The sequence below is a fragment of the Macaca nemestrina genome, chromosome 19 (assembly GCF_043159975.1).
Source record: "Macaca nemestrina isolate mMacNem1 chromosome 19, mMacNem.hap1, whole genome shotgun sequence".
Classification (NCBI taxonomy): domain Eukaryota; kingdom Metazoa; phylum Chordata; class Mammalia; order Primates; family Cercopithecidae; genus Macaca; species Macaca nemestrina.
The window spans coordinates 74210974-74238486 of record NC_092143.1 but is presented as its reverse complement, the minus strand read 5'-3'; the positions used below and the strand labels follow the sequence as shown (position 1 = coordinate 74238486).

At 44.8% G+C, this 27513-nt stretch overlaps 1 protein-coding gene and 1 long non-coding RNA gene across 12 annotated transcripts in view; both read right to left on the bottom strand.

The window, feature by feature from the left end:
• Positions 1–988: 988 nt before the first annotated feature.
• On the bottom strand, positions 989–11683 carry LOC105478825 (TGFB induced factor homeobox 1). Of its 10 annotated transcripts, XM_011736464.3 has the most exons (5): positions 7628–8360; positions 4937–5022; positions 4139–4211; positions 2815–3041; positions 989–2030 (listed from the first exon to the last, which is right to left on the bottom strand). In XM_011736464.3, exons 4-5 carry the CDS (start codon positions 2995–2997, stop codon positions 1455–1457), a joined length of 759 nt encoding a protein of 252 aa, XP_011734766.1. In that variant the 5' UTR covers positions 2998–3041; positions 4139–4211; positions 4937–5022; positions 7628–8360; the 3' UTR covers positions 989–1454. The 10 variants fall into 10 exon arrangements, with proteins under 10 accessions (XP_011734766.1, XP_070941700.1, XP_011734761.1 ...); XM_071085599.1 differs by lacking the exons at positions 4139–4211; positions 4937–5022; positions 7628–8360 and adding exons at positions 9724–10354; positions 10959–10979; XM_011736459.3 differs by lacking the exons at positions 4139–4211; positions 4937–5022; positions 7628–8360 and adding exons at positions 9724–10354; positions 10809–10950.
• A 2522-nt stretch (positions 11684–14205) lies between these two features.
• The window catches only part of LOC105478824 (uncharacterized), a 39209-nt gene continuing 25901 nt past the window's right edge, over positions 14206–27513 (bottom strand). For both annotated transcript variants that reach the window (XR_011617066.1, XR_011617065.1), the window contains exons 3-4: positions 16618–16759; positions 14206–15541 (exon numbers count right to left, since the gene is read on the bottom strand). This is a non-coding gene — a long non-coding RNA (uncharacterized lncRNA). The remainder of the gene's footprint in view (positions 15542–16617; positions 16760–27513) is intronic.

Sequence of the window (27513 nt, the reverse complement as noted above, 5' to 3'; positions counted from 1 at the left end):
TCTTATACCTCTCAGTAGTCATCAGCAGTTTTCTTCTTTCACTTACAAGAAAAGTCTTTTGAGTTTAGCTCTTTCTACAGTAGGGACTTTCTAAAATAGTTTCAAAATTAGACAAATTTGTGAGTAGGATTTTTCTACATTCTTTAAACAATACTGAAGCTCCGATGCTCCCTCACACTTAGACAATTCATAGCTGGGGCAGGGCTGGAAAGAACATGACTGTAACAACAAAGAAAGCTCTTACTAAGCATGACTACAAAGAATGGTTTTGTGGCATGTGACAAATCTGCTCAACCATACAAGTGACAGGAGCAACACCAGTTCCCTTCTGGCCATCTGGGCTTTATAAGTGATTGTCTATCCCAACCAACTCCACTTGTACATAGCACCATTTTTCCACAAACTGTGACCTTGGAAAATACTCACCTAATAAACTAACAATCCCACCATAGACAGAACCCCACTGTCTATTTCATCATTTTAGACAACATTTTAAGATGTTTTAAAAGGTAGTTTCTCTGCAAATACTATGCTATATTTGAATACAAATGTCTTAACTAAATGTACCACTGAACAAAGGTTAAAGGGTAACATGGAAAAAGGGCAAGAGATTGCTTGGGTTGTTTTCTTCTGTAAGCTTAGCAATAACCGGATGCTTCAAGACTTTTCTTTACAACGCGGCCATGTTTTAAACTATGCAGGACAGATCAGTAAGGGATTTAGTGGCTAGCTAAACACTGAAATGATTCATTTCAATTTGCCATGCAGTTTAAGTAAAGCTCTAAGGGCCTGCTATGCCTCCTATCAAGAGTAAATATCACACATCCTGTTTATGCAAACTGGCTTGTCGTCCACAGGTTTTCAAAGAGCTGTTGACACCCCCTAACACTGCACCCTACCCCCTCAGCTTCCTGCTCACTGGAGTGCTATATTCCTCCTCATTTTTAAGAAGCGCCTCCCTCAACAGAAATACTCTGAATTACAACAATTTTTAAAGAAAATACTTTATTGTCATGAAAAAAAGGCATCAATCAACTAGATTCATACTTGTTTGAAAAAAAACTGAAAATTTATTAATTAGACAGTATGTGGGCATCCTGTTCCACATGGGAATGAGAAGATGCTATAGGTTCTCTAAGTATTGCACAGTCTGAAAAAATAACAAAAAAGGGTAAGGGGAGGAAAAAAAAATCACATGATGTTGGGAACCATCTCACATTATGAATAATCTACCAAGAAACATTTAAAAAAGAAAACCTTTGTTTCTACAGTAGCTTTGAGTTTCTAGTTCTTGGAATGACTGTATTCCATTGAAGACATCTCAGTAACAGGAAGCTGTTTGAGCAATCCCATGTGCAAATATTAATAAAAAACATATAAAATAATGCAATTCATCTCTTGCCTTCACCCCGGCAATCATGACATTTCTGAGAACTGTTTTGCTTGAAAATGGGTTAAGCTGTAAGTTTTGCCTGAAGCTCCATCTCTGCAGCCCGTTTGAGTGCAACATCCACTAGAAGCTGAAATCCACTAAAGTCCTGGTTGAGGTCCGGTGGAGTAGGGGGAGGAGTGTTGAAAAGACCACTCTGTGTATTTGTACTTGGTCCCGATTTACACGTGTCCTCTGGGTACATGAGAGAGGTGTCTGTAAAGCTGTTGGCCGCTATCTGCTGTATATCTGTGTTGTGTCCCACACCAACCGACTGGCAGAGAGAGAAAGGGCCATCTTTCAATGCAGTCACAGTGGTATGGCAGATCACCGATGGACGAGCCAAAACTGATCCCGGGGATGACGGCTTAGGAGACAGTGGCCTCCCGAGGGTTGGGTTTGGCCCAGCTGTACAGGAATGAAAAGGGGTCTCCTCTAGAGCTGGCATGAAGTTTTTGATGCCCATCACGGACTCCACAGAGCTCGTGTCAGAAATCTTGGCCCCACGGCGGGAAATTGTGAACTGATTTGGATCTTTGCCATCCTTTCTCAGCATGTCAGGGAGGAGCCTGCGGCGGGCGTTGATGAACCAGTTACAGACCTGAAATCATATCGGTACGCTTTAACACTTTACTCATTCACTCAGCCAGCGGGTTCTGAGAACGTTCTATGGGGTACCTAATTGATCTTGCTCTCTGTATTAAAGAAAGCATGAAAAGGCTTACCTGAACTTACAATGCTATTTCAAGGTATTTGAGCTCCGCCAAGAAAGCAAGCTATCTCCTGTCATAAACCTTCTAGTTTCTAATACAAATTTCCTTCTTTGTCTCTTCATACTTAAACCTTTTCAGGATGAAGAAAAAGATATAAAATCTCAAATGCTTAAAAATGATTTGAGAGAGAGGTTTACCTTTTATCTCTCCCCATTTTAACCTATCACCTACTGCCCCAACATTTAAGTTAATCAACTACAGGAACACCTCTCCTTATGAAAAGGGCCACTCCTCCCAGTAACTGATTTTTCCCAGTTCAAATGACTATGTCAACAGACAGAACATGAATAACCTCACTGAAGTCGTCCTTGTTTAAATATCAAACCAGTTTCCTGGGCAATAGAGTAAGGTTTAACCTCCTTTTAATGTCTGTTGCATAAAGGAAGGTTCTTTTAGGCATTAAAGGAAATGTTATCTGACAGATGACTGTCAAGTGTTTCTGTGTTCTCTAAATAGCTAGTTATTAGCTTTTAACACTATCAAGTTTACAATAAAAAGATATTCCTTCTGTCTTTGAGTGGAAAGGAGCTTAATGACTTGACACACAGGAATGCCATAAAATGACTTTGAAAATAAAAATGCATCTGTAAACCTCATGCTCTCTTTCTTTACCTGTAGTGTAGACAGGTGTGTTTGCTGGGACAGCAATGCTTTCTCTTGCTCGGAAGGATAGGCATTGTAACGATGCTCATACAGCCAATCCCGAAGAATCTGCACAGACTCCTTGGGTAGGTTGCCCCTTCTCCTTCTCTTGCCTGAGCCAGCGGATGAAGAAAGGTCCAAGGGAATGTCCATGCTGTCCTCATCCTCAGTCTCACTGCCAGATGCTGCAACAATACCTAGGAAAGGACAAAGGCCAGTTGTCAATTGCTCTATAAGCACAGCAACTACTGCAAAGCTCACTTTGGCTGAGCATTCAGTGTAACCATGCTTTCCCAACAACTGAGAGCGAGGGGAAGGAGCAGTGTTTTCTGTCCTGAATTCAGGGTACAAGTAAAAGTAATTTGACTAGCACCACATGGGAGGTTCTCAACCAAACGCGAGACGCCTTTTCTCAGCCGCTTTCCTCTAGGATTCATTAACTTCTCACATTCCTTTTGAATGATGCTCAGAAAACTCTTTTGTCTAATCATTGGAGGAGACAAACTGCACCCAAATGAATAACCTGCCACATTGAAAACAGGAAGGGTGCTGTGGCAGTTGGAATGTGCCTACCAACCTTCCTTCTAAGATCAGTGCTAGCTAGGAGAAGCAACCTAACCAGTATCCTAATGTATATTTAAAATGTTACTCTTCCTCCTTTCTCTACTGAAGGTTTGAAATAAAAGGCGGCACTTGCACATTGTTTTCCATGGATACAAGGAAGGAAAATTACATACTACACTGAACCCAGTTAGTATTCTAAAGGTAAAGTACATGTTAAAATTTTCTGCTAACACCATGCATGGTCATTGCTTATTCATTGCTACCTACATTTATTCAAAGTTAGACATCTACATTAAATGGGCAGTACCAGTCACCTTTTATTAAATACAACTACTGATGTTTTCAGTTTCATCACACAAAAATATTTTTCTACTACTGGTACTTTGGTAAGGTCAAAAGATGCCTAATACTAAATGAATTAAAAATGTCTCCTAAATTTCAGTTACCGGTTTGATCTCAATCTAGAATAGAATACTACATATCAATAAGCAGAGTTTAGTCTTAAATGATTACATGACAAAGGAAACTGAATATGCAAGCCCCAGAGGAAGCTCTTTTGGCTGTAAGTACTTTAATCCTGCCAGAAATTTTAAGAATTCACAAGCCATAGAGAATATTTAAATCACAGATGGACTGGATTCAATAAAGCTTCAGACCTGGCCTTTACAGATATTTAAACATCATTCTGAACTTAAAAAAAAAATTAAATAACAAACGCTATTAACTCCACCTTTCAAAAACTACAGCAGGCTACTCCGAATGACTAAAGAAATACATTCTTTTGCTTGTAGACAACCTAGAATCTTAAAAACAGAAATGAATTACAAACAATGGCATGCTTGAAAAAAATCAGCACTTCTATATTAGGGGAAGTAATTACAATAACAAAAAATGTAAAGGTATGCATTTTTAGCTTTGTATGCTTTCTTTTCTCTGTAGTATGTAATTTTGGTTGAAAATATGACTTGACCTTAATTGAGCCAGTTCACCTTGACAGGAAATAAAAATGGAATATTCCTCTTAAGCTAAACACCATTTTTTTTTTTTAAAGGAATTTTTCCCACCCGTATAATTGACTCTGACTTGGTGACACATTTTTAGATTTGGACTGCAGGGGGCAGAAGGTGCTGCAGGGTATTCCTACAAAAGGCAGAACTCTCCAGACAAAGTAAAGCAAGTTCTAACAAAGAGGTGGATGATCTTGCAAATTCACTTTAGCTCGCGGCTTAATAAACAGCTACAAATAAACCACACAAGAATCCTAAGTTTTAACTGCTGTGTATTTGAAATTTCCCTCCTCTGATGATTTAAGTTTTTGAAGTTTTTAAAAACTGCCCATTTAAAACTGAAACTACTTTCACTATTGACGAGCCTTTCAAACCCATATTGAAATTTGGGTGAAAAACTATTAATGAAAAAGCTTAAAGAAATTACAGCTGGGTTCCTGTCTCACACTGGCTTTGATAATTAAAGAAATGGAACTTTAAAAAAAAAAACGTGTCAAGTTAATTAAATGACTATAGCAAACCTGAATACAGCAATTTGTTTCAACTCTCCAACATCTGAAAAGCCAGACATTCTTCTCAAGGCTATTATCTCCCTCCGTTTTTTAATCTAGAAAAAGTGTGAAAATTTGCTCATTGAACAGTGAATTCCCAACTGTAAGTTGGTAATCACAGAGTTTGAAACAAAAAAGGCCCCTGAAGCCTGCCCTTTGATCTGCTTGCCTAGTTTGACAAGAAGGCTGATCTTTCAGAATAGGTTAGTGACACACAAAAGCAGGTTTCAGTTAAGCAACACCAAACTGCAGCGCGACTTTTCAGTTCATTTAAATAAATGAATGCCAGGCCTCTGGAACTCTTAACAAATATTTCCAATATGTGCACAAAAGCTGAAGTAACAGGAAGTTAAAACTTCAGTTCCTTGGCTACGCCAGCTGATACTTCACTGCAGTAAAACCACGTTTGCTGCTGTCAGGACTGTTTTCATTAAAACTCTCCCTCCTGGTTGTGGCTCAGCTTGGAAAAACAAAGACGTTTTTCCTCCTTACTCATTTCCTATTGTAACAGCGCTTTTGAAAAGTTTCCCGGTTAAGACTTGTTTCCAAACGTGTTGCTTTGCTTACACTTTAAAAAATGTGGCGGTGGGGAGGGTGGGGGCAGAATCACAAGTTTCGTTCACTCTATCCACATACAAGGAAATGTTGTGTGGAAAGCCACAACATGGCCTGAGGATCCCACTGCTCTAAGCAGCGACCAACTTGTTCCTGCACTTTCTTTTTTCTTTTCTTTTCTTTTTTTTTTTTGAGACGGACTTTCGCTCTTGTTGCCCAGACTGGAGTGCAAATGCCACAACCTTGGCCTCCCAGGTTCAAGCGATTCTCTTGCCTCAGCCTCCCGAATAGCTGGGTTACAGGAATGAACCACCACGCCGGGCTAATTTTGTGTTTTTAGTAGAGACGGGGTTTCTCCATGTTGGTTAGGATGGTCTCGAACTCCTGACCTCAGGTGATCTGCTCGCCTAGGCCTCCCTAAGTGCTGGGATTACAGGCATGAACCACCGCGCCCGGCCCTGCACTTTCTTTTCTGAGTAGGTCGGTAACATCATGATGAGACAGGGAGGCCGGGAGACACTGGTTGTGAAGAGACTCGAGAAGTAAGATCGATGGGAAAAGTCGAGGTGCACAGTTAGGAAAAAGCAAATTTAACCCAGCAAATTTCCTGACCAGAAGTTCTCCTTTGGGCCGGGAGCACTATCTCTTGCCTGTAATCCCAGAACTTTGGGAGGCCAAGGCGAGAGGATTTCTTTAGCCCAGGAGTTCAAGGCCAGCCTGGGCAACACAGCCGGACCCGGTCTCCAGGATAAAAAGAAAAAAAAAAAAATCAGTATCTCCTTGGGAGAAGCAACAGGAATCGAACTCCCAAGCCACCAAATCCAAGGTGTGGTTGGCGACCCCAGCCAAAGAGCAATCCCAAAGCAGGAATTCAACAGTTAAAAACTGGGAGCAAAAAGGCTTAGTGGATTTTCCTTATCGATCCTTCTGATTGTTTTTAAGCCATTTTAGGAGGTCTTTTGGCGTCACTCTCGGCTTTCTGGGAGGACACACTATTATCACAAACCAGTCTTACCAAACCACGGGCTCAAGAATGGAGCTGAAAGTGTACTTGTTTCAAGAGAACTTGAAAAGACTGCGGACTTTTATACGACGGACAGTAAGGCGGGCCCGACTTCCTCAGGAGTCTTTCCAGAGCCGACGGGGAAGGCTCCCCCCTCCCAGGTAGTTTTAGAGGAGGACCGCGGAGGAGCACGGCGAGAGGGAGGGGCCCAAGGAGGAAAAGCAAGTAGCTTTTGTTCTTCAGAGTTCCTCAGCCTCAAGTGAAATAGGCCGGCCCGCATACTGCACGAGTTAGCACAAGCAAAGGAACTCCAGGTCCCAATAAACTAGAAATGAGGCCGTGAATCCCACGTTCTCAGGGTCCTGCCCACCCCAGACTACTAGCCAGGGAAACCTAAAAAGGGAAAGAAACCCAGGTAACCTCGGCAGCCTCGGCTCCCCCGACGAGCCCTGAACCAGTCGCAAAGTTTCCCCTTCAGCCCGTCACCTTTCATTGTTTCCATGAGTCGGCGCCGGGGAGCTGGACCCTATGCGCCCTGGGATGGGGACCGCGGAAGTTCCCCACCGATGCGGCCGGCGGGGCCCAGCCTTGGTCCCCAGCTCCGGGCAGAGGGCACGCGGCTGTGGGAGGCGCGCCGCGGGAGGGGCAGGAGGACCCCGAGAATGCAAAGGGGGTCGCCAGGGAGGACCAGGGCGTTGGGGGGAGGTAGGCGAAAGTGCCGCGGGAGAGTCAGGGGGACGCCAGGAAAGCCGTGGAAAAGGAGCATTGAGGCTTCCCGAGGTGGGGGGGCGGGCCGTGGAAAGTAATCGGAGCCGCCCCCGCCAGAGCCCGAACAATGCGGGGAGCCCACCCCGGCGGAAGCCCGGCTCTGCGCTAGAATCATCCTTGAAACAGAGCCCTCACTTATTCCCGGGAGGCCCACCACAACAGACAGCGCGTCTCCCTAGACCTGTCAGTCCCCTCAAGGGTCGGCACGGCTTTCACTGGGCGTCTCGTCTCGGACGCTCCCCGCGCGTTTTCTCCCAGAGCCAATTCCCTGTCCCGAGTCCGCCCTCCGTATCGCGGGGAGGGGGTCCTTAGGGCGTTCTACCGCCAACGACTACCAGTTGATCCGAGTTTCACGTTTAATTTCACTCTCGCTGGAAAAGCCTGGCGGCAGAGAGAAGGTCCGCGCGTTTCAGGGCCTCCCACAGAAACGCAGCCGAAGGAACCCCGCTGGCCTTGCGGCTACCCCCCAGGAACGCCCCCCAGCGGGCTGGGTCTGAAAGAATGCGGAGTTCTAAACTCCAGGCGACTCCCGGGCATGCGCAGTAGCGCCGCCCCGCCCGTCCGCTTCCCGAGCGATTAACTTCTGTTTTGAACCACTCCACATAAATCACAACAGAAACGCCACCTCCAGCCCACGGCGGAACACTCGGGGGACCTCCCAACCAGGGACTCAAAAGTTAACTTCAAAAGGGACTTCACAGTCTTTGACCTTTCGGGGTGTTGTGTGTGCTTTCTTCCCCCCCGGCCTCCCCCCTCTGGTGTATTTTGTTTTTAAACCAAACTGACGGCAAGTTTTAGTTGTAAAGCTTCCAGAACGCTTCGTGGAAACAATGACAGCCTTGCTCTTTGCACTTACAACCAAGCCTGCTTGTCACATTTGGACACATTTTGACTGCATGCCGCTTGAAGCTGCTGGCCCTGGGTCCTAACTCTTCCTCCTGCCCCAAAATTCATCGTGGGAAAACTTTTAGAGACTGGGAATTTGTAAAAGTCTGGCTTTCCAGAGATGTTTACACCCGAGGGCGATGAGGGGGTCCAGAATCGCATTCCTTCTATCGTAAAAACACCACATCCCTAAAGAACACTGCTAGGGCCCGGCTGGGAGTAGGGGGGCGGCGGGGGCGGGGGGGCCTAGGAGTGGAACTTTCAGACAAAGGCGCGGCGGTCCAGCGGCCCCGTCCGGATCGGGAAAAACGAGGTGGTGGGTCCTCCCTACTCGGACCCCATATCCCCAGCACGCGAGAAAGAGCGAGAAGCCACGCGGCGGCTGGGCCGAGCGTGGGGTGTCGGCGGAGACAATGAAACTTGCAGGCGCACAAACAAGGCACTGAGCGTGTTTCTTGACAACGTGCCAACAGCGTGGAGAGGCTCGCCCCACAACAGCCCCTCGTGTTGTGTCTAGCAGGAAAACAGCCGCTGCCGTTTCAGACGCAGCCTCAACAAAGAGCACGGCCGCCGCTCCAGCATGAGAGCCCCTGGGCGGAAAAGTCCACCAAGTGACTCCGCGCGGCGCGGCGCGGCCCGGCCAGCACGTTTCCCCGGACTCGCGTCTCCCGGTGCGCGCAGCCCGCGGCCGCCTTACCTTTCTTGCCTTTCATTCTGGATCTCCCCTCCCAGCGCGAGGCAAGGCTGGGGTCTGGAGGGTCCAGGAGCGGGAACACTGGGGACAAGCGAACGTCTCCTTCACAGCCGACTCTCCCGTAACTTGTAGGACGTGCTCCAGCCGTTATTGCTAAACAGGGCGCTCTGATCCCAGGCGTCCGCTCCTTGGGTGGAATTCAAGTGACACTTGGGCTTCCTCCCGCCGGGATCTTCTGGCAGCCGGCCGGGGGCTCTCCCTCGCCCAACTCTCTCCCCTCCCCTCTCTGCTCCTTTGTTCCCTGCTCCTGCTCGGCGCACCTCGGCGCTGTCAGAGTGAGAGAGGCGAGGAGGGAAGGTACAGGAGGTCCTGCCTCCGCCCCCAGCCGCCCGCCCCGTCCCCCTCCCGCCCCGCCGCTCCTCCGCCCCTCCCCCGCACCTTCCAGCCAGGAGGACTGGACCGAGCGCAGCGGCCGCTGTCACTCGTCCCTTGGGGGCGGCGGCGCGGACGCGGGGGGTGGCCGGGTCCAGAAACGCGATCCTTTCCGCTTGCCGCGCACTGACCGCCCGCATCCCTCGCCCGCCGGTGGGGGAACCAGCCGAGCGCCCCAGGTTTTTCCCTTGGGCCTTTCTTCACGGGGCTGGCGAGGGTGCGTTTGGTTAGCAAACTGCAATAGATGGAAAAAAGGACACCTCCCTTCTTCCCTCCTCCACCCCAGGGAAGAAAAGCCTCCCCGTCTCGTTTTTGACAGCTGCCCCGAACTCCACTGTCCCTGCTCTAGCCGCACAGGACAGCCGCCTCTGATTCAAGGGGCGGGGCACGGGAGGAAAAGTATTCGAGACAAGAACCAACTTCTTCCAGAATGCGCGGCTGCCATTGACACGCGGGCGCGGCGCGGCGCACCCTTCTCCTCCCGGGGCTCTTCCTCCAGCAGCAACAGTGGGAGGTCGGCGGGGGTGGTGGTGGGGGAATGATGAGACACAGCCTCAGCGAACGTCTGTTCCCCCGGGCTAAAGCTGCGAGTTCCGGACTGGATTGCAAGGCAGTTTCGAAATCTGACACGTTGCGGACAGACACTTGTCATGCTCACATGCTCTTTAAACGTCTCTGCCTGGTGGGGACGGCAGGGCGCGCACCCGCCTCGCCAAGACTCCGCCTGACACCCCGAGTCGCCGGACCCCGGCAGCAGCCACTTTTATAGCTAAGGGGTGACCACGCTGTGGCTGCTCATCTGTTTCGGTCAACAGTGTCTGCTTTTAGGACTGGAACCCTCGTAGGGGATCCCTCCTCCCCTCCGGTATTTCAAACAGAAACTAGCCATTAAGTAAACACCCGTTCCTGTTGACTTATTTTGGTCCACATTAGGAGGGATCCAACGGGAGTTTCTTGATGAAATTGCCCTTTCAAAGACCAGATGCTGTTTGGCTGACTTTAAAGAAACGCATGCCCCTTCCTCTGGTTCTAGTTTTCGCGTGGTTACGTCCTGTTGTTTTGAAGCAAATGAACTGTCACATGCCACACAATGAGACTTCCCCCATCACTTTAAAAAAAAGAAAGAAAAACCCCAAACAAATAAGCCCAGCAGAGGCAGCGCCCGGGTCTGCCTCCAGCCTGGGCTTTGCTGTTTTTGTTCGGTAACCTCGGTAGAGATCCCGGCAGAAGAAACTCTGTGGAAATAAGATTAAACCCGAGGAGTACTAAGACGGCCAAGGGATAACTAACTCCACTTTGGAGAGTCTGTTTTAGGATTACCCCGAAAATTAGAGCCAGCCTGCCACCCTCCCTCAAAAAAAAAAAAAAAAAAAAAAAAAAAAAAGACACCCCCGCTCCGAGAGTGCGTGGAGGCCAGAGTTTAAAAAGCCTGGGTGGTTTTTCCAATTACAGGACTTAAAATGAATCAACAGGGGAAAAAAGCGTCTCTCTAAGAAGGCAGCGACCTTACGATTTTTTTCTTCTGTGGTTTGCTGACTGCTCGGCACAGAAGAGAACACACATCTAAAACGGCTCGGGGGGAACGTGGTCCTGGGGAGAAGCCACCCGCCCGGACGCTGCCCTGCAACTGCCGGGAGCACAGTTCCTTCCCGGACCTGGCTGCAGATGAATCAGCTGCTGCGCCCGGTGCGGGACAGATGTGGCGCGGGGAGGGAGCCAGCGCCCCCGCCGCCCGTTAGAGGGCCGCCTCGCTATTTCATTTGAAGGGTTGTTTGTGGCTGGGATTGGTGGCTCATATCCGCTGGGGAGCCGGGAGCGGAGGGAGGAGAGACGCAGGGAGGAGGGGCCGGGGGCCGGGCGACGCTGCGACTCCGCGGCCTGAGTGGCAGGAGCCTCGCCTGGAACCGGGCGGTTACTGGGGAGACGCTTTGTTTGCTAACTTCGAAAGCGGCTTCGGCTGCCTCGGCAGCTTTCGAAGCCACTCCACAAAACACGCCTTCGGTCGGTTTAACCCTGCCTCCCTTCCCCGCCCGCTTTGGGCAGCTCGAGAGAAAACTGTTTCCCTCTTCCCCGTGGTTCTCCTTGGCCACGCGGTGGCTCTCATTATATACACAAAGGTAGCTTTGCTTTCGTCCAAGTGGACTTGGCTAATAATGACTGCGATTCTCAGGCAACCGAGATGAAAACCGAGAATTGCAGAGGGTTTATAGCTTGAAAACAAACTTTCCCGGGGAAGGGGGGAGGAGCGGAGACAATTAAAAGCCTCTTTCAAATTATGGGGAGGAAAAAATGGAGATGTGAACTCACCTTGGCTACAAGTCAGGCTTGATCGGGCCAATGCACACCTTCTGTCCGAGCAAATCATATCGAAACAGTTATTAAAGCTGGCGAGGCACTCCAAAGAGAAACACTGGCATAGCCCACCCGCCCCCGTAGATGCACCCCCACTGCCTCCCACCCCCCAACACTGATCCCAAACTTGTTTGGAGTTTTGAATTCTTGGTGCATTCTGGGAAGAAAGTGCTTCGGGTCAGTGCAACATAACAAAGGAAACAGCCTCAAAAAAGTGGGATTCAGATACCAGCAATTGCTTAGGGTATTTGTTGACTCGTTTTTCTCGAGGTGGAAAAGCAAGTTTCAGTTCTAGCTCTGTTAGTCCCTTCCAGTCTCAGGGCCTTGCTATAAAACGGATTCAATGACTTTTAAGATTCTTTCCAGTGTTTTTGTTTAAAAAAGGATATGGATTCAAATTTGCTACATATTATTTGCTGATTCATATGAATGTTAATTGAATTGGGAAATTGCTTGAGTAAAATTGAGGCGTTGCTTGGTGCTGGTGGAGGCTGCTGATAAACGTTTTTCACCATTATTTTTTTTCTCTCCAGACACACATAGTTCCTTTTGGTGTCTTATCTTCTAAAGTTGCCTCAAGGCCAAGCAAAGAAAGTTATTAAAAAGTTAAGTTACTTTTCACAGCCTGCAAACCCTTCAAAGGCAAGAACTCAAATAACCAGAAAAGTGTACTAATAAGTGCACTTAATATGATTATTTTTTGATGCCAGGTCCACCAGGTGAAGATTGGAGGATGTGTTTGTTTCTTCTACTCAACAATTGATGAAGCATGATTTCCATCAAGGACTGTGTTCTAGGTGGAGAAAGGGTGACTCACCCAGTCATTGGATGTCTTTTACTTCCAGTCTCTGGAAGGCAGATCTCTTTATAAAATATGCAGACAGGCCAGGCGCAGTGGCTCAAGCCTGTAATCCCAGCACTTTGGGAGGCCAAGACGGGCGGATCACGAGGTCAGGAGATCGAGACCATCCTGGCTAACACAGTGAAACCCCGTCTCTACTAAAAAAATACAAAAAACTAGCCGGGCGAGGTGGCGGGCGCCTGTAGTCCCAGCTACTCGGGAGGCTGAGGCAGGAGAATGGCGTAGACCCGGGAGGCGGAGCTTGCAGTGAGCTGAGATCCGGCCACTGCACTCCAGCCTGGGTGACAGAGCGAGACTCCGTCTCCAAAAAAAAAAAATAAAAAATAAAATAAAATAAAATAAAATAAAATAAAATATGCAGACAGCTAGGCTCTAAACACTGGACAAGAGGTCTGTAATTATCCAGTCACATCTCAGGTCAGAGGGTCTTGGACTGCTTAAGAAAGAGCTGACCATTGTCTTAAGAGCCTGGGGCTGGCTTAGAGCCGTCTTGAGGTGATTTTATCAGCCCCATCAGGATAATTCTCCTCCTCTTCCTTGCATGAATAATGTAACTGGTGCTACTACTTTTGTTTTTAGTCACTTTTCCTAGCCTGCACTTCCCTTCCCAGCCATCCTTTCTCCTCTGTAGCCAAGTCATCACTTCTCTTTACCTAAACGAGTTTTGGAATCCAAGGGATAAAACAGAAAGGCTGGGCGCTGTGGTTCACGCCTGTAATTCCAGCACTTTGGGAGGCTGAGGTGGGTGGATCACCTGAGGTCAGGAGTTTGAGACCAGCCTGACCAATATGGTGAAACCCCATCTCTACTAAAAATACAAAAATTAGCTGGGCGTGGTGGTGTGTGACTGTAGTCCCAGCTACTTAGGAGGCTGAGACAGGAGGGTTCTTTGAACTTGGGAGACTGAGGTTGCAGTAAGCTGAGATCGCGCCATTGTACTCCAGCCTGGGTGACAGAGCAAGACTGTCTCAAAAACAAAAATAAAAACAAAAAACGGAAAGATAATTCCTTTAGCACAGGCTTCATTCTCCTTATTCTCAACATCTTGTGTCTACATTATTCTTTATAGTTTATGAAACACTTATTTAATCTCATTTAATGCCCAAACTAGTGATGTTATTTTTTTTAAAAGTCAGGATCACTTAACACATCCAAATACAGCAAAGTTAAAAGGCATAAAACTGGATACCAAACATAAATTATCTGATTATAAATCAAGTGGTCTCTGGGAAATCCTGTCATTTCAGAAGGTCAGATGGATGCAGAGGGCAGAAACTGACCTCAGATTATGCCAGGGACACCGGGGCCTCCTGAACACTGTGGGGAGTTGTGCTCTGAAACCTCCTGCCTCCAGTTCTACAAGAAGCTCTCTTCCAGTCTGTCTACTTTTTAAAATTGCTTTTCTTCTCATTTTTTAACTACAAGAAAAGTTCTCAAAAATTCAAGCAAGAAAGAATATACTAAGTGAGACATGGCCGACCTGGTAACTGCCCCTTCCATTCTTCATTTAGGCATTTGTATATTATGCACAGATGTAATGGGATTTCCATTGTTGTTTGTTCCCAAGTCCCTTCCGCCCGGGATGCTCCTTCACCGCTTGTTGCTCGTCTGACAGTTTCTCACCAGTCAAGGCTAGGCTTAAATGTTACTTCTTAGAGGAGTCTTCGCTGATCACTTGACCTAAATTAGGTAGCCCCACTGCCATCACGTAGCTCGGAGGTTCTCAATCATAGCCCTATTGACATTTGGGGCTGGGTCATTCTTTCTTGTGGGGCTGTCCTGCACATTGTAGGATATTTAGCAACATCCCTGGACGCTAACCAGTGTGTGCCAGTAGCATCCTTCCCCCAAGTTGTGACAAACACAGATGTCTCCACATGTTGGCAGATGTTCCATGGGGACAGAAATGGCAGACAGGGATCACCCCTGGTTCAGAACCACAGATCTAGCTCCATCCTTTATTTCTTCCATAACATCACAGTTTTCAATTATTTTGCTTATTTGACTGTTGGCTTGGTTTTTTCCCTCTGACCTCTCATGCAAATGTATGTTCATTATTAAATCTTTTTTAAATTTGTTTTTTTCATTTTAAAAAAATTTTCATTATTAAATCTTTATGCACTTAAGTGAACTGAGATCACACCACTGCACTCAAGCCTGGGTGACAGAGCGAGACTCTGTCTCAAAAACAACAACAAAAAACAAAAACAAACAAAACCTTTATGCACTTAACACAGTGCCTAACACATCATAGGTACCCAATATTTATCAAATGAATAATGCATGAAAGTGAGACTATATGGGAGCTAAATGATAAGAACTTATGAACACAAAAAAGGAAACAGCAGACACTGGGGTTTACTTGAGTGGGGAGGGTGGGAGGAGGGAGAGGAGGAGAAATTTTGGGTACTGGACTTAATATCTGGATGATGAAATAATATGTACAACAAACCCTGTGACATGTTTTCTTATGTAACAAACCTTCACATGTACCACCAAATGTAAATTCTAAGTTAAAAAACATTTTTTTAAAGACACTTTAAAAACAAATTTAAAAAAATAAAAAAAAGGGGCTGGGCGCAGTGGCTCACACCTGTAATCCCAGCACTTTGGGAGGCCGAGGCGGGCGGATCACAAGGTCAGGAGATCGAGACCATCCTGGCTAACATGGTGAAACCCTGTCTACATTAAAAATACAAAAAATTAGCCAGGCGCGGTGGTGGGTGCCTGTAGTCCCAGCTACTGGGGAGGCTGAGGCAGGAGAATGGCGTGAACCCAGGAGGCGGAGCTTGCAGTGAGCCAAGATCACGCCACTGCACTCCAGCCTGGGCGACAGAGCAAGACTCTGTCTCAAAAAAAAAAAAAAAGTACTTATTATTATTATTTTCATATTATATTGGCTGGGCTTGGTAGTATACACCTGTAGTGCATAGAGTTAGAGCCTGCAAAGCCTGGAAGTTCAAGGCTGCAGTGAGCTATATTGCACCACTGTTCTCCAGTCTGGGAGACAGAGCGAAACCCCATCTGAAAAACAAACAAACAAACAAAAACCGCATTATTATCCCCATCTTACAGATGAAGAAGTTGAAGTCTGTGGGACTTAATTTATCCTGCCAGTATAACCTGTGGACCAATAATCTAAACAATACTAATATTCTACCATTTGCTTTTTCATTTATTTTCTTAGTAATGAGCATTTAATTGTTTCCAATGTGTAACTCAGCACAAAGAGATAGTGCAATTACATTTGAAATATTTAGCAATTGATAGAATATGCGCATCAACCAATTAGAAGAGCCCCTTCTGATTGTGTACTGGGGCATACTGATAGTGAACCAGCTGGGCCCGGCAGAATGTTAGTTAGTAGGCAGATCTTTTGGGGCTTCTGTAAGCGTATCTGTATGAGTTTCTGGGAGGTGGAATAGTTGCATCAAAATGTGTTTCATTCAGAATTTTGGTGGGTATTGCCAAATTGCCTCCAAATGATCTTACCTATTTAAAATCTCACCACAGTTACGTGAGATCTCTTTGTCTGTGCCCTCACTAACACTGAATATTATTAATCAATTTCCTATTTGTCTATCTCCCAGGTGAGTAAATGGAACCTAATGTTTTTATTGTTCACATTTCTTTGAGAGGGTGAGCCCATTTTTGCGTAGGTATTAGTCATTTTTATTTCTTCTTCTTGCTTATTCATAACATTAGTTTTTAAAGACTTTGTATTTATTTAATAAAAGTAGAGATACGGTCTCACTATATTGCCCAGGCTGGTCTTGAACTCCTTGGCTTCAAGGAATCCTCCCGCCTCAGTCTCCCAAAGGGCTTGGATTACAAGTTGAGCCACTGCACAATCCTGTTCGTAACTTTTGCCAAATTTTCTATTGTATTGGTTTTATTTTGTGTCTGTTCTTTTTTCTCTTCTTTTTAAAATGATAAGAGACAGCCTGTTTTTGTACTAGCTTAAAAGCTCATCTGACAAAGAGCAAAAAGCAGTGAACTAATATTATAAATGCAAGAAGGCAATGTGTCCCCATTTGTTTTAAAAAATCATTGTTTGGACTAAGTACTATATTTATAAATACAAATATATAATAAAAGACCTTCAGAATACTGCACCAGTTTTTAACTTTTTCCTTTTCTTTCCATTAAAGGATTAATTCATCCATGTTTCCATTTATCACAGTTACTTCTTCCCAAAGCTCTGGCGTAGCCATTTATAATAGCAATAAAATGATGAAATATCTAGGAATAAAATTGACAAGAAATTTGAGCAAGTTTTATGAAGAAAACTTGAAAACCACACTGAAAGACATAAAGGAAGACAAGTAAAGCAAAAGACAACTTATTCTTTCTAGCAAGATCCAATAGTGAAAGTTATGTGAAGATGTTTATTCTCCCCAAATCAGTTTTTAAATTCAAAGTAATTTTCATTAAAAGACCAACAGGGCTTTCTTTTTCTTTTTAATGGATGAAACAATGCCACAGTTCATTGAAATGAAAACCTCACAGCAGCTGGGGAAATTCTGAAAGAGAAGAGCTCGTGTAGGGGAAGAGGTGGCCGGGGAAGCCTTCCAAAATTTAAAGCATATTTTGAAGTTTATAATTTAAATGTAAAAGTTTTATGCTGGAGAAATAATAAAGAGGAAACAATAAGGAGACAGATTAGAATATCATGGGGATTTAGATTTTGGCAAAGGTGGCTTTTCATATCAGGGATAAATTGAATTGGGATAATTGACTACCTTTGGTTAAAAAAAATAAAACGAACTCTTCATTTCTTTTTTTTTTTTTTTTTTTTTTGAGATGAAGTCTCGTTCTACCGCCCAGGCTGGAGTGCAGTGGCCGGATCTCAGCTCACTGCAAGCTCCACCTCCCCGGTTCACGCCATTCTCCTGCCTCAGCCTCCCAGGCGCCCGCCACCTCGCCTGGCTAGTTCTTTGTATCTTTTTTTTAGTAGAGACGGGGGTTTCCGTGTTAGCCAGGATGGTCTCGATCTCCTGACCTCGTGATCTGCCCGTCTCGGCCTCCCAAAGTGCTGGAATTACAGGCTTGAGCCACCGTGCCCGGCCGGCCCTAACTCTTCATTTCACGCCCTTAACGTAAGTACAATTCATCTGAATGAAAGATTGAAATGTAAAAGTAATTTAAAACGCACCAATGTATATTCTAGAATAGTAGTTCTCAAAGCAGGGTGTGTGTGTGGCAATTTTCCCTTCCAGCAAACATTTGACAATGTCTGGAGACGGTGACTGCAACTGGAGGGGAGGTGTTGCTACTGGCATCTAGTGGATAGAGGCCAGGGATGCTGCTCAACATTCTACCACACACACCACAGGCCCTACAACAAGAATTCTCCTGTTCAAAATGTCAGTAGCGCCAAGGGTGAAACACATGCTTCTAGAAGAAAGCATGAGTAAATATATGATCTTGGAGTGGGGAAGGCCTTTCTAATCAGAGCACAAAATCAAGAAATGATAAGAGATAAAAATGTTTATAAGTATTTTGTTTCTTAGAAAGAATTTATGTTTAAGGAAAAATTGTATAAAATTTTCAAAGGCTAAGAAACTTGGAAAAATAGTTGTAGCACACGTCAGGCACAAGCCCAACTGACTTAATTCATGAAGGGTTTATACAAACCACAGGAAAGAAAAACTCTGTGTTTAGAAAGTTGGACAGCCTGTAGATTCGTATTTCACCTAAAAACGAATCCAGATAACCAAAAAACATGGTGCAGGGGTCGGAGGCGGGGACATGAAAACTTTGTTTTGCTGTCATTGCAACAATAAGGTAAATCAGATTGAATTGATATGGAAAGATCATTAATAGATGTTAAGTTGTTTTATTTAAAAGCAAGGTATAGAGCTCTACAATATTATCCCTTTCGCAAAAAACTTTTGTATGCCTGTATTTTTCTGGAATTATAAGTGTAGAAAGATTAACAGTTACTACCTTTGGGTGATATAAGGTTGGAGAGGAAGACACCAGCCCATTCTTAGACTGACTCGGGGAGCCTACATGGTCATTTTTAATGACTAAATAGCAGTCTGTTGAAACTATGGATATAATTTATGTACTAGTGCCCAATTATTGGACATTTAGGTTTGGTTCTCATTTGTGTTAAAGGAGATTTTCACAAATCTTGTATAAAAAACTGAGCAGGGATCTGAAATGGGACACAGTTGTGTTTAGAGTGGGGAAGGCCTTTCTAATCGGGGTAAAAAGGGGTAAGTTGAAGTCTGTCTCTGGAGTCCCAGAGCCATTGGTGGTTAATCATTAGCAAATGTGAATAACCCCTAATGACACTCTGGGAGCCAATTATTCATTGTCTTTTACAAGACATAAGAACAAATACTGTCAAACCATTTACCAATCCAAATGGCTTTGGATTTGGATGACCAAATCTGCAAAATTGGAAATGTTAATCCTGATGCAGGTAATCTTTTTTTTTTTTTTTTGAGAAAGAGTCTTGCTCTGTCACCCAGGCTGGAGTGCAGTCATGTGATATCGGCTCACTTGCAACCTCTGCCTCCCAGGTTCAAACAATTCTCCTGCCTCAGCCTCCCAAGTAGCTAGGAATACAGGCATGTACCACCATGCCTGGCTAATTTTTGTATTTTTAGTAGAGACCGGGTTTTGCCATGTTGACCAGGCTGGTCTCGAACTTCTGACCTCAAGTGATCTGTTCTCCTCGGCCTCCCAAAGTGCGGGACTACAGACCTGAGCCACCACGCCTGGCCGCAGGTAATTCTTATAGAAGATTTGGCCTACCATTACAACATGGTAAAATAGGGCAAGATGCTTTTGTTCCCAAATGAACTTTATGCTGTCAATGTATGGATGATGTCAACACATCCCTTGAAAGACAGGAAACATTTAAGTAAAAGCTTTCCAATCTAGTGGCGTATTTATCAATGGGGGCAATCTACTATCTCTCAAAGTGTTTATCATGTTGCCAGAGAATGTCAGGCAAAAGCCAATACAATTGTTCCATATGGCCGGGCGCGGTGGCTCACACCTATAATCCCAGCACTTTGGGAGGCCAAGGCGGGTGTATCACGAGGTCAGGAGATCAAGACCATCCTGGCTAACACGGTGAAACCCCGTCTCTACTAAAAATACAAAAATTAGCCGGATATGGTGGTGGCGAGGACCTGTAGTCCCAGCTACTCGGGAGGCTGAGGCAGGAGAATGGCGTGAACCTGGGAGGCGGAGCTTGCAGTGGGCCGAGATCGCGTCACTGCACTCCAACCTGGGCGACAAAGCAAGACTCTGTCTCAAAAAAAAAAAAAAAAAAAAAGTTCTTCCCTACTACCTTAAAAGGGAGGAAAACTTACTCGTTTCCAAGTGATTTGCATAAACTTTATGTTTAAAACTTAGGGCTGGGTACAGTGGCTTATGCCTGTAATCCCAGTACTTTGGGAGGCCAGAGGTCAAGAGTTTGAGACCAGCCTGGGCAACATAGCAAGACTCCAATCTCTACAGAAACTAAAAATTAGCTGGGCATAGTGGCACATGCCTCTAGTTCCTGCAACTTGGGAGGCTGAGGCAGGAGGATTGCTTCACCCCAAGTGTTCGAGGCTACAGTGAGCAGAGATCACACCACTGCACTCCAGCCTGGGTAACAGAGCAAGACTCTGTATCAAAAAAAAATAAAAATAAAAATAAATAAATAAATGAAATATTTTTTAAAGCCTTAGATATTTTTTATTTTATTTTCCCAACCCTATTTGGAAGCTTTCCTTAGCAACATGTGTTTTACAGAGTAGTTTAGTAGAGCTCCTCTTCAAGGGTGAAATACATGTCTAAATCAGTACTCTTTTTTTTTTTTTGAGACAGGGTCTTCCTCTGTTGCCCAGGCTGGAGTGCAGTGGTTTGATCTTGGCTCACTGCAACCTCTGCCTTCCGGGCTCAGGTGATTCTCTCACCTCAGCTTCCCTAATAGCTGGGACCAAAGGTGCCTACCACAATGACTGGCTGATTTTTGTTATTTTTTTTAAAGACCGGGTTTCACTACGTTGCCCAGTCTGGTCTTGAACTCCTGGGCTCAATCGATCCGCCCACCTCAGCTTCCCCAAGTGCTGGGATTACAGGCATGAGGTGCCACGCCCAGCCCAGTTCATATTTTTCTTTCTCCTTTCCCTGAGACAGGAAACAATTCACACACGTCTACTAGTCCTGAATAAATTTTATTAAAAAAAAATTTTTAGGGCTGGGCGCCATGGCTCATGCCTGTAATCCCAGCACTTTGGGAGGCTGAGGTGGGCGGATCACCTGAGGTTGGGAGTTCAAGACCAGTCTTACCAAAATGGAGAAATCCTGTCGCTACTAAAAATACAAAATTAGCCAGGCATGGTGGTGCATACCTGTAATCCCAGCTACTCGGGTGCTGAGGCAGGAGAATCGCTTGAACCTGGGAGGTGGAGGTTGCAGAGAGCCGAGATCTGCCACTGCACTCCAGCCTGGGCAATAGACCAAGACTCTGTCTCAAAAAAAAAAAAATTAAAATAGCGAGGTGACTTCAGAAACAAGGACTCTGTTGTGTCCACAGTGTTTTTGTTTGTTTTGCTTTTTAAACTTTTGATTATGGAAAATTTTAAATATATCCAACAGTGATGAGATCCTAGTGTAATAAATCCCGACAGAACCATCACTCAGCTTTGACAATGATCAATTCATGACCCCTCTGGTGTTGCCTTCTCCCTTACACACTTCCTCTTCACCTATATTACTTTAAAGCAAATTCCAGACATCATACGTCTTCTGGATAAGCTCTCATAGTGAATGATCTGGCTTGCCTGATCAGTAACTCCTTATTCTTCAGTCTAAATGATTTGTTTACTAATGGGGCCAAGTAGTCCCAGAATTATGCTCTATTGTCTTTTTCTTTCTAGCTATGTATATTCCTATGTTTATACAATTTCTTCTTGCCAGAAAGAACAATTCCATTTTATCTTCAGATGGAACTTCAATGCTTTTAGTTCTACTAGCTTATTTCAGACCAATGACAGAGGGAAAACTTGTCTTTTGGACAGTTCTACTCTCAAATATTTATTTCCACTTCTGTTTGCACTGGTCAGACTACATGTCTTGATTTTTTTGGTTCAGGAAACATGTTCACCAAATCAGTACCTCACTTTGAGATCTCCAGGAAGATTGTTTTACTTTATTGACTAGACAAAATTAATTTTTAGAAAAAATAATGGCTAATGATTTCCTTCGTGTGTGTGTGTGTGTGTGTGTGTGTGTATGAAATGATGGGAATGGAAGATGGGGGAATGAAGTCTAGAAGGATTTGATACATCCAACATGGGGCTGTTTTTAGCCAGCACAGCCAGATGGTGACATAGAAACACAAACAGCCACATGACAAAGTTTTAAAAACGTAACATTCTGACCTTCAGGTTTGAAAAAAGTAGGACAATTTCAGGTAACTTATCTGAATGCTTGTCCTCCCTCCCTCCCCTCCTCTCTCTTCTCCCATCTCTCATAACTCTCGCACACATGACCCCTCACTGGAAGTCACACATCTGTAATTTGTGACTAAATATTTTTTGCTTCACAAGAATCCCATTTGGTTTTAAAAACTAAACCAACTTTTTCAAAAGCAGGGTCTAGATGGCTTGACTTAGGTTCACTTTGCTTTCAACTAATAAAATGATATATTGATTCTATCAGCTTCTTTATGGAAAAAAAATACAACCACCACCTACACTAACTTCTATTTAATTAGTCACTTGTCACTTTTTTTTTTTTTTTTGAGATGGAGTTTCGCTCTTGTCACCGGGGCTGGAGTGCAATGGCGTGATCTTGGCTCACTGCAACCTCCGCCTCCCGGGTTCAAGTGGTTCTCCTGCCTCAGTCTCCCAGGTGGCTGGGATTACAAGTGTGCACCACTACACCTGGCTAATTTTTGTATTTTTAGTAGAGATGGGGTTTCACCATGTTGGCCAGGCTGGTCTCGAACTCCTGGCCTCAAGTGATCTGCCCACCTTGGCCTGGGATTACAGGCATGAGCCACCGTGCCCGGCCACTTGTCACTTCTTGTCTGATCACAAAGTGCATTTTCCAAAGGGATTAGTGATTCTATAACCATATGCGCTTTGCCTTCTGTCATCATTTTGCTGAGTTTCCAAGAAACATTTCTTCGAACCACCACTCCCAGCCAGAAATACAAGCCCTTCCGTGTAGCTTTGAAATACAATTAACAAATAACCTGTTTTTCACACTAAAATTACTATTTAGAAAAAAGCTCTCTCTCTAATATAGCTTCAATATACACTTTCTGTTCCCATTTCTCCCTCAGCCACTCCCAAAATACATCACTTATTATTTTGCAAATGGTAATCATTGAAAATGCAAAATAAATTTTAGTCCAGGAAAAAAATAACATAAATTATGTATTGTTGGACTTCAAGATAGGTAAAGATTTAATTAATTTACTGCTAGGAAAAAATCCTTATCTAGTAACAGGTGGCTTAAGCTAGAAACAAGAAAACATATACTGGAATGGGACGTTTATACTCATTCCTCATTGATCATTTTTAGGATAAGAATGCAGATCCCCCATGCTCGCACACCTCCACACACAGAGAAGTCATGCCAACTGTTGACTGTTCTTGAGAAATAAATTGAGAAGGTTTGGAGGATGTGCAAAAAGAGTTGACACTCTTTTTCCTGGGTAAATAAAATTAAGGGTTTATTTTACTTTATTATTATTATTATTTTGAGATGGAGTCTCGCGCTGTCACCTAGGCTAGAGTGCAGTGGCACGATCTCAGCTCACCAAAACGTTCACCTCCCAGGTTGAAGCGATTCTCCTGCCTCAGCCTCCCGAGTAGCTGGGATTACAGGCATGAGCCACCAGGCCTGGCTAATTTTTGTATTTTTAGTAGAGATGGAGTTTCACCATGTTGGCCAGGCTGGTCTTTAACTCCTGACCTGGAGTTATCTACCCACCTTGGCCTCCCAGAGTGCTGGAATTACAGGTGTGAACCACCACACCCAGCCTGCCTTTTTTGAGCCTCCCTTTCTCTCCCAGGCTGGCGTGCAGTGGCACAATCTTGGCTCACTGGAACCTCCACTTCCCGGGTTCAAGAGATTCTCCTGCCTCAGCCTCCTGAGTAGCTGGGACTACAGAAGTGCGACACCACGCCCGGCTAATTTTTGTATTTTTAGTAGAGATGGGCTTTCACCACATTGGCCAGGCTGGTCTCGAACTCCTGACCTCAGGTGATCCACCTGCCTCGGCCTCCCAAAGTGCTGGAATTACAGGCATGAGCCACCATGCCAGGCTGCATTCAGGGCTTCTTTTATTTAATCTGGTGGCCTCTGGATTTACACTCTAACCTACATCCACTTCAGACATTATTTGAATGTTCATAGAAACAAAGCAAAACACAAATTAAAATTGTGTGCCTCTCTTCTGGGATTCAGCTTCATCTGTTGTATAAAGTTTGACTATTTGTCACCCAGAATGTAAATAATGCTTATGCCCAAGTTGTGGGGTTATAACTCCTCACTCTTTTCAGTCTTTTGTAAGTTTTCTGCAATTAGCTGGTACTGTCTTACTTTTATCATCATAAAAAGCAATAGGCATTATTTTTTAAATTAGTAAAAAAAAGTTGCTGAAATAGTGATATTCTCACTTGACAAATATTGACAAATATTCCTGAGGGCTCACTATGTGTGAAATATATATATATATATTTTTTGAGACAGAGTCTCGCTCTGTCGCCCAGGCTGGAGTGCAATGGCCGGATCTCAGCTCACTGCAAGCTCCGCCTCCCGGGTTTAGGCCATTCTCCTGCCTCAGCCTCTTGAGTAGCTGGGACTACAGGCGCCGCCACCTCGCCCGGCTAGTTTTTTGTATTTTTTAGTAGAGATGGGGTTTCACCCTGTTAGCCAGGATGGTCTCGATCTCCTGACCTAGTGATCCGCCCGTCTCGGCCTCCCAAAGTGCTGGGATTACAGGCTTGAGCCACCGCGCCCGGCCAAATATGTGAAATATTAACCTGGCTGGTGTGAAAATAAGTAAACAAAGAATAATAGAGGAATGCGCTCAGGCATTCAGAGGAAGAGAACAAATGAGTAGCTCGGGAACTTCGAAAACTGAAGGCAGGCCAGGGGCACTGGCTCAGCTTGTAATCCCAGAAACTCAGGAGGCGGAGACCGGAGACAGGAAGATTGCTTGAGCCCAGGAGTTCGAGGCTGCTGTGAACTATGATCATGCCACTGCACTCCAGCCTGGGTGACAGAGTGAGACCTTGTCCCTAAATATATATACATATATATTGAGTCCTCCTTTATCCCAACCTTACCAACTAGTTTGGGGAAAAGGAGGCCTTTTATTCACAGGTAGTGAGAGAGCAACTCATCAACACATATGCAAAGTTTTGAAAATGAGTACAGCCGGGCGCGGTGGCTCAAGCCTGTAATCCCAGCACTTTGGGAGGCCGAGACGGGCGGATCACGAGGTCATGAGGTCGAGACAATCCTGGCTAACCCGGCGAAACCCCGTCTCTACTAAAAAATACAAAAATCAGCCCAGCATAGTGGCATGTGCCTGTAATCCTAGGTTCTTGGGATGTTGAAGCAAAAGGAATGCTTAAGCCCACGAGGCGGAGGCTGCAGTGAGCTGAGACTGACCCACTGCACTCAAGCCTGGGCGACAGAGTGAGAATCAGAATCAGTCTCCAAAAAAAAAAAGAAGGCCGGGCGCGGTGGCTCACGCCAGTAATGCCAGCACTTTGGGAGGCCAAGCCAGGCGGATCACCTGAGGTTGGGGGTTCGAGACCAGCCTGACCAGCATGGAGAAACCCCATCTCTACGAAAAATACAAAATTAGCCGAGCTTGGTGGTGCATGCCTGTAATCCCAGCTACTCGGGAGGCTGAGGCAGGAGAACCCGGGAGGCAGAGGTTGTGGTGAGCCAAGATCGCACCATTGCACTCCAGCCTGGGGAACAAGAACGAAACTCCATCTCAAAAAAAAAAAAAAAAAAAGTCTTAAGAATGGTATAAAGAAATCTCATATACTCTTCACCATCCAGATTCCCTAAATTTGATCCATTATTTTCCATATAGACAAACACAGGCACACACACTACATATAATCATTTCCCATATATGTCTTTTATTCCTGAATCATTTGAGAGTAAATTGCAGATATGTTGCCCTTTGTGCCCTAAATACTTCAGTGTGTACTTCCTGAGAACAAGGACATTCTCTTATGCATAAGAGAACGTATTACAATTATCAAAATTAGGAAATTAACATTGATATAATGCTATTACCTAGTATACTGACCATATTCATATTTTTTGTTGTCAAATAATGTCCTTCATAAGAAAGCAAAAATTTTCAGACTAAGATCCAATCTAGGATCATGCATTGTATTGAGTAAGCATATCCTTTTAGTCTCCTTTAATGTGGAATGGTCTGTATTTGTCATTCACGACCTTGGCATTTTTGAGAGTAAAGGCCTGTTATTTTATAGCACATCCCTCACTTTAGCAGTCCTATGTTTCCTCATGATAAGATTGAGGCTGTGCATTTTTGACAGATATATCACAAAATTGATATTATGCCCTCCTTAGCCTTCTTAGTGCTTTTTTTTTTTTTTTTTTTTTAAAGACAGAGTTTTGTTCTGTCACCAAGTTTGGAGTGCAATGGCGCGATCTCGGCTCATTGCAGCCTCCACCTCCTGGGTTCAGGCGATTCTCCTGCCTCAGCTTCCCCAGTAGCTAGGACTACAGGTGCGCAACACCATGTCCAGCTAATTTTTGTATTTTTAGTAGATATGGGGTTTCGCTATGTTGGCTAGGATAGTCTTGATCTCTTGACCTCATGATCTGCCTGCCTTGGCCTCCCAAAGTGCTGGGATTACAGGTGTGAGTCACAGCGCCCGGACCTTAGTACATTTTATTAGGTGGCATGTGATTTTAACGTGTGATTGTCCCCTTACTAGTAATGTTAACTTTGATGACTTGGTAAAGGTGGTGTCTGCCGGGCCTCTCCACCTGAAATAATAATAAAGTTATTATAGCTCCCTATTTTGAAACAAGGTAGATGTCCTGTTCCTCAAACTTTTACCCTTAGTTTTATCATCCATCGTTTCTTCTGCATTTGTTGGTTTTCTACTCTATGGAAAAGCTTTTCCTTCTCCATTTGTTTGTTTGCTTATTTGTATCAGTATGGATTTGTGGAGCCCTATTTTATTCATGAGGTTAAAAATCCATTACTATTATTAATTAATTTTTTTTTTTTTTGGAGACAGAGTCTCACTCCTGTCGCCCAGGCTGGAGTGCAATGGCGCGATCTCGGCTCACTCCTGGGTTCAAGCCTCAGCCTCATGAATAGCTGGGATTACTGGCATCCACCACTACACCCGACTAATTCTTGTATTTTTACTAGAGATGGAGTTTCACTATGTTGGCAAGGCTGGTCTCGAACTCCTGATCTCAGGTTATCCGCCTGCCTCAGCCTCCCAAAGTGCTGGGATTAAAAGTGCGAGCCACCACGCCCGGCCTTCTATTATTAATTTATTTCAATGCTCAGATTATCTTGGATTTGGCCAGTGGGAGCTCTCAAATTGGGCATCTTATCCTTTCGACTTGCCTTCATCACTCCTTGAGGGTTTTCTTATTTTCTGGCATAGCAAAATGTTCCAGGTTCATATCATATTCTCCCTGCCCCAGCCCTGGAATCGGTCATTTCAGATCATACAGACATGTATATATTTGTTATTATACAGTAAGTAGTAAGACTCAGATTGTTTTAGGCTCAGGACCTCTTCACCCTATTAAAAGCTACTGAAGAGCCAAAAAGCTTTTGTTTATGTGAACTATATCTATTATATTTACCGCATTAGACACTAAAACTAGCCGGGTGCAGTGGCTCACGCCTGTAATCCCAGCACTTTGGGAGGCTGAGGCAGGAGGATAAGTTGAGCTCAGAAGTTTGACAACAGCCTGGGCAACATGGCAAGACCTTATCTCTA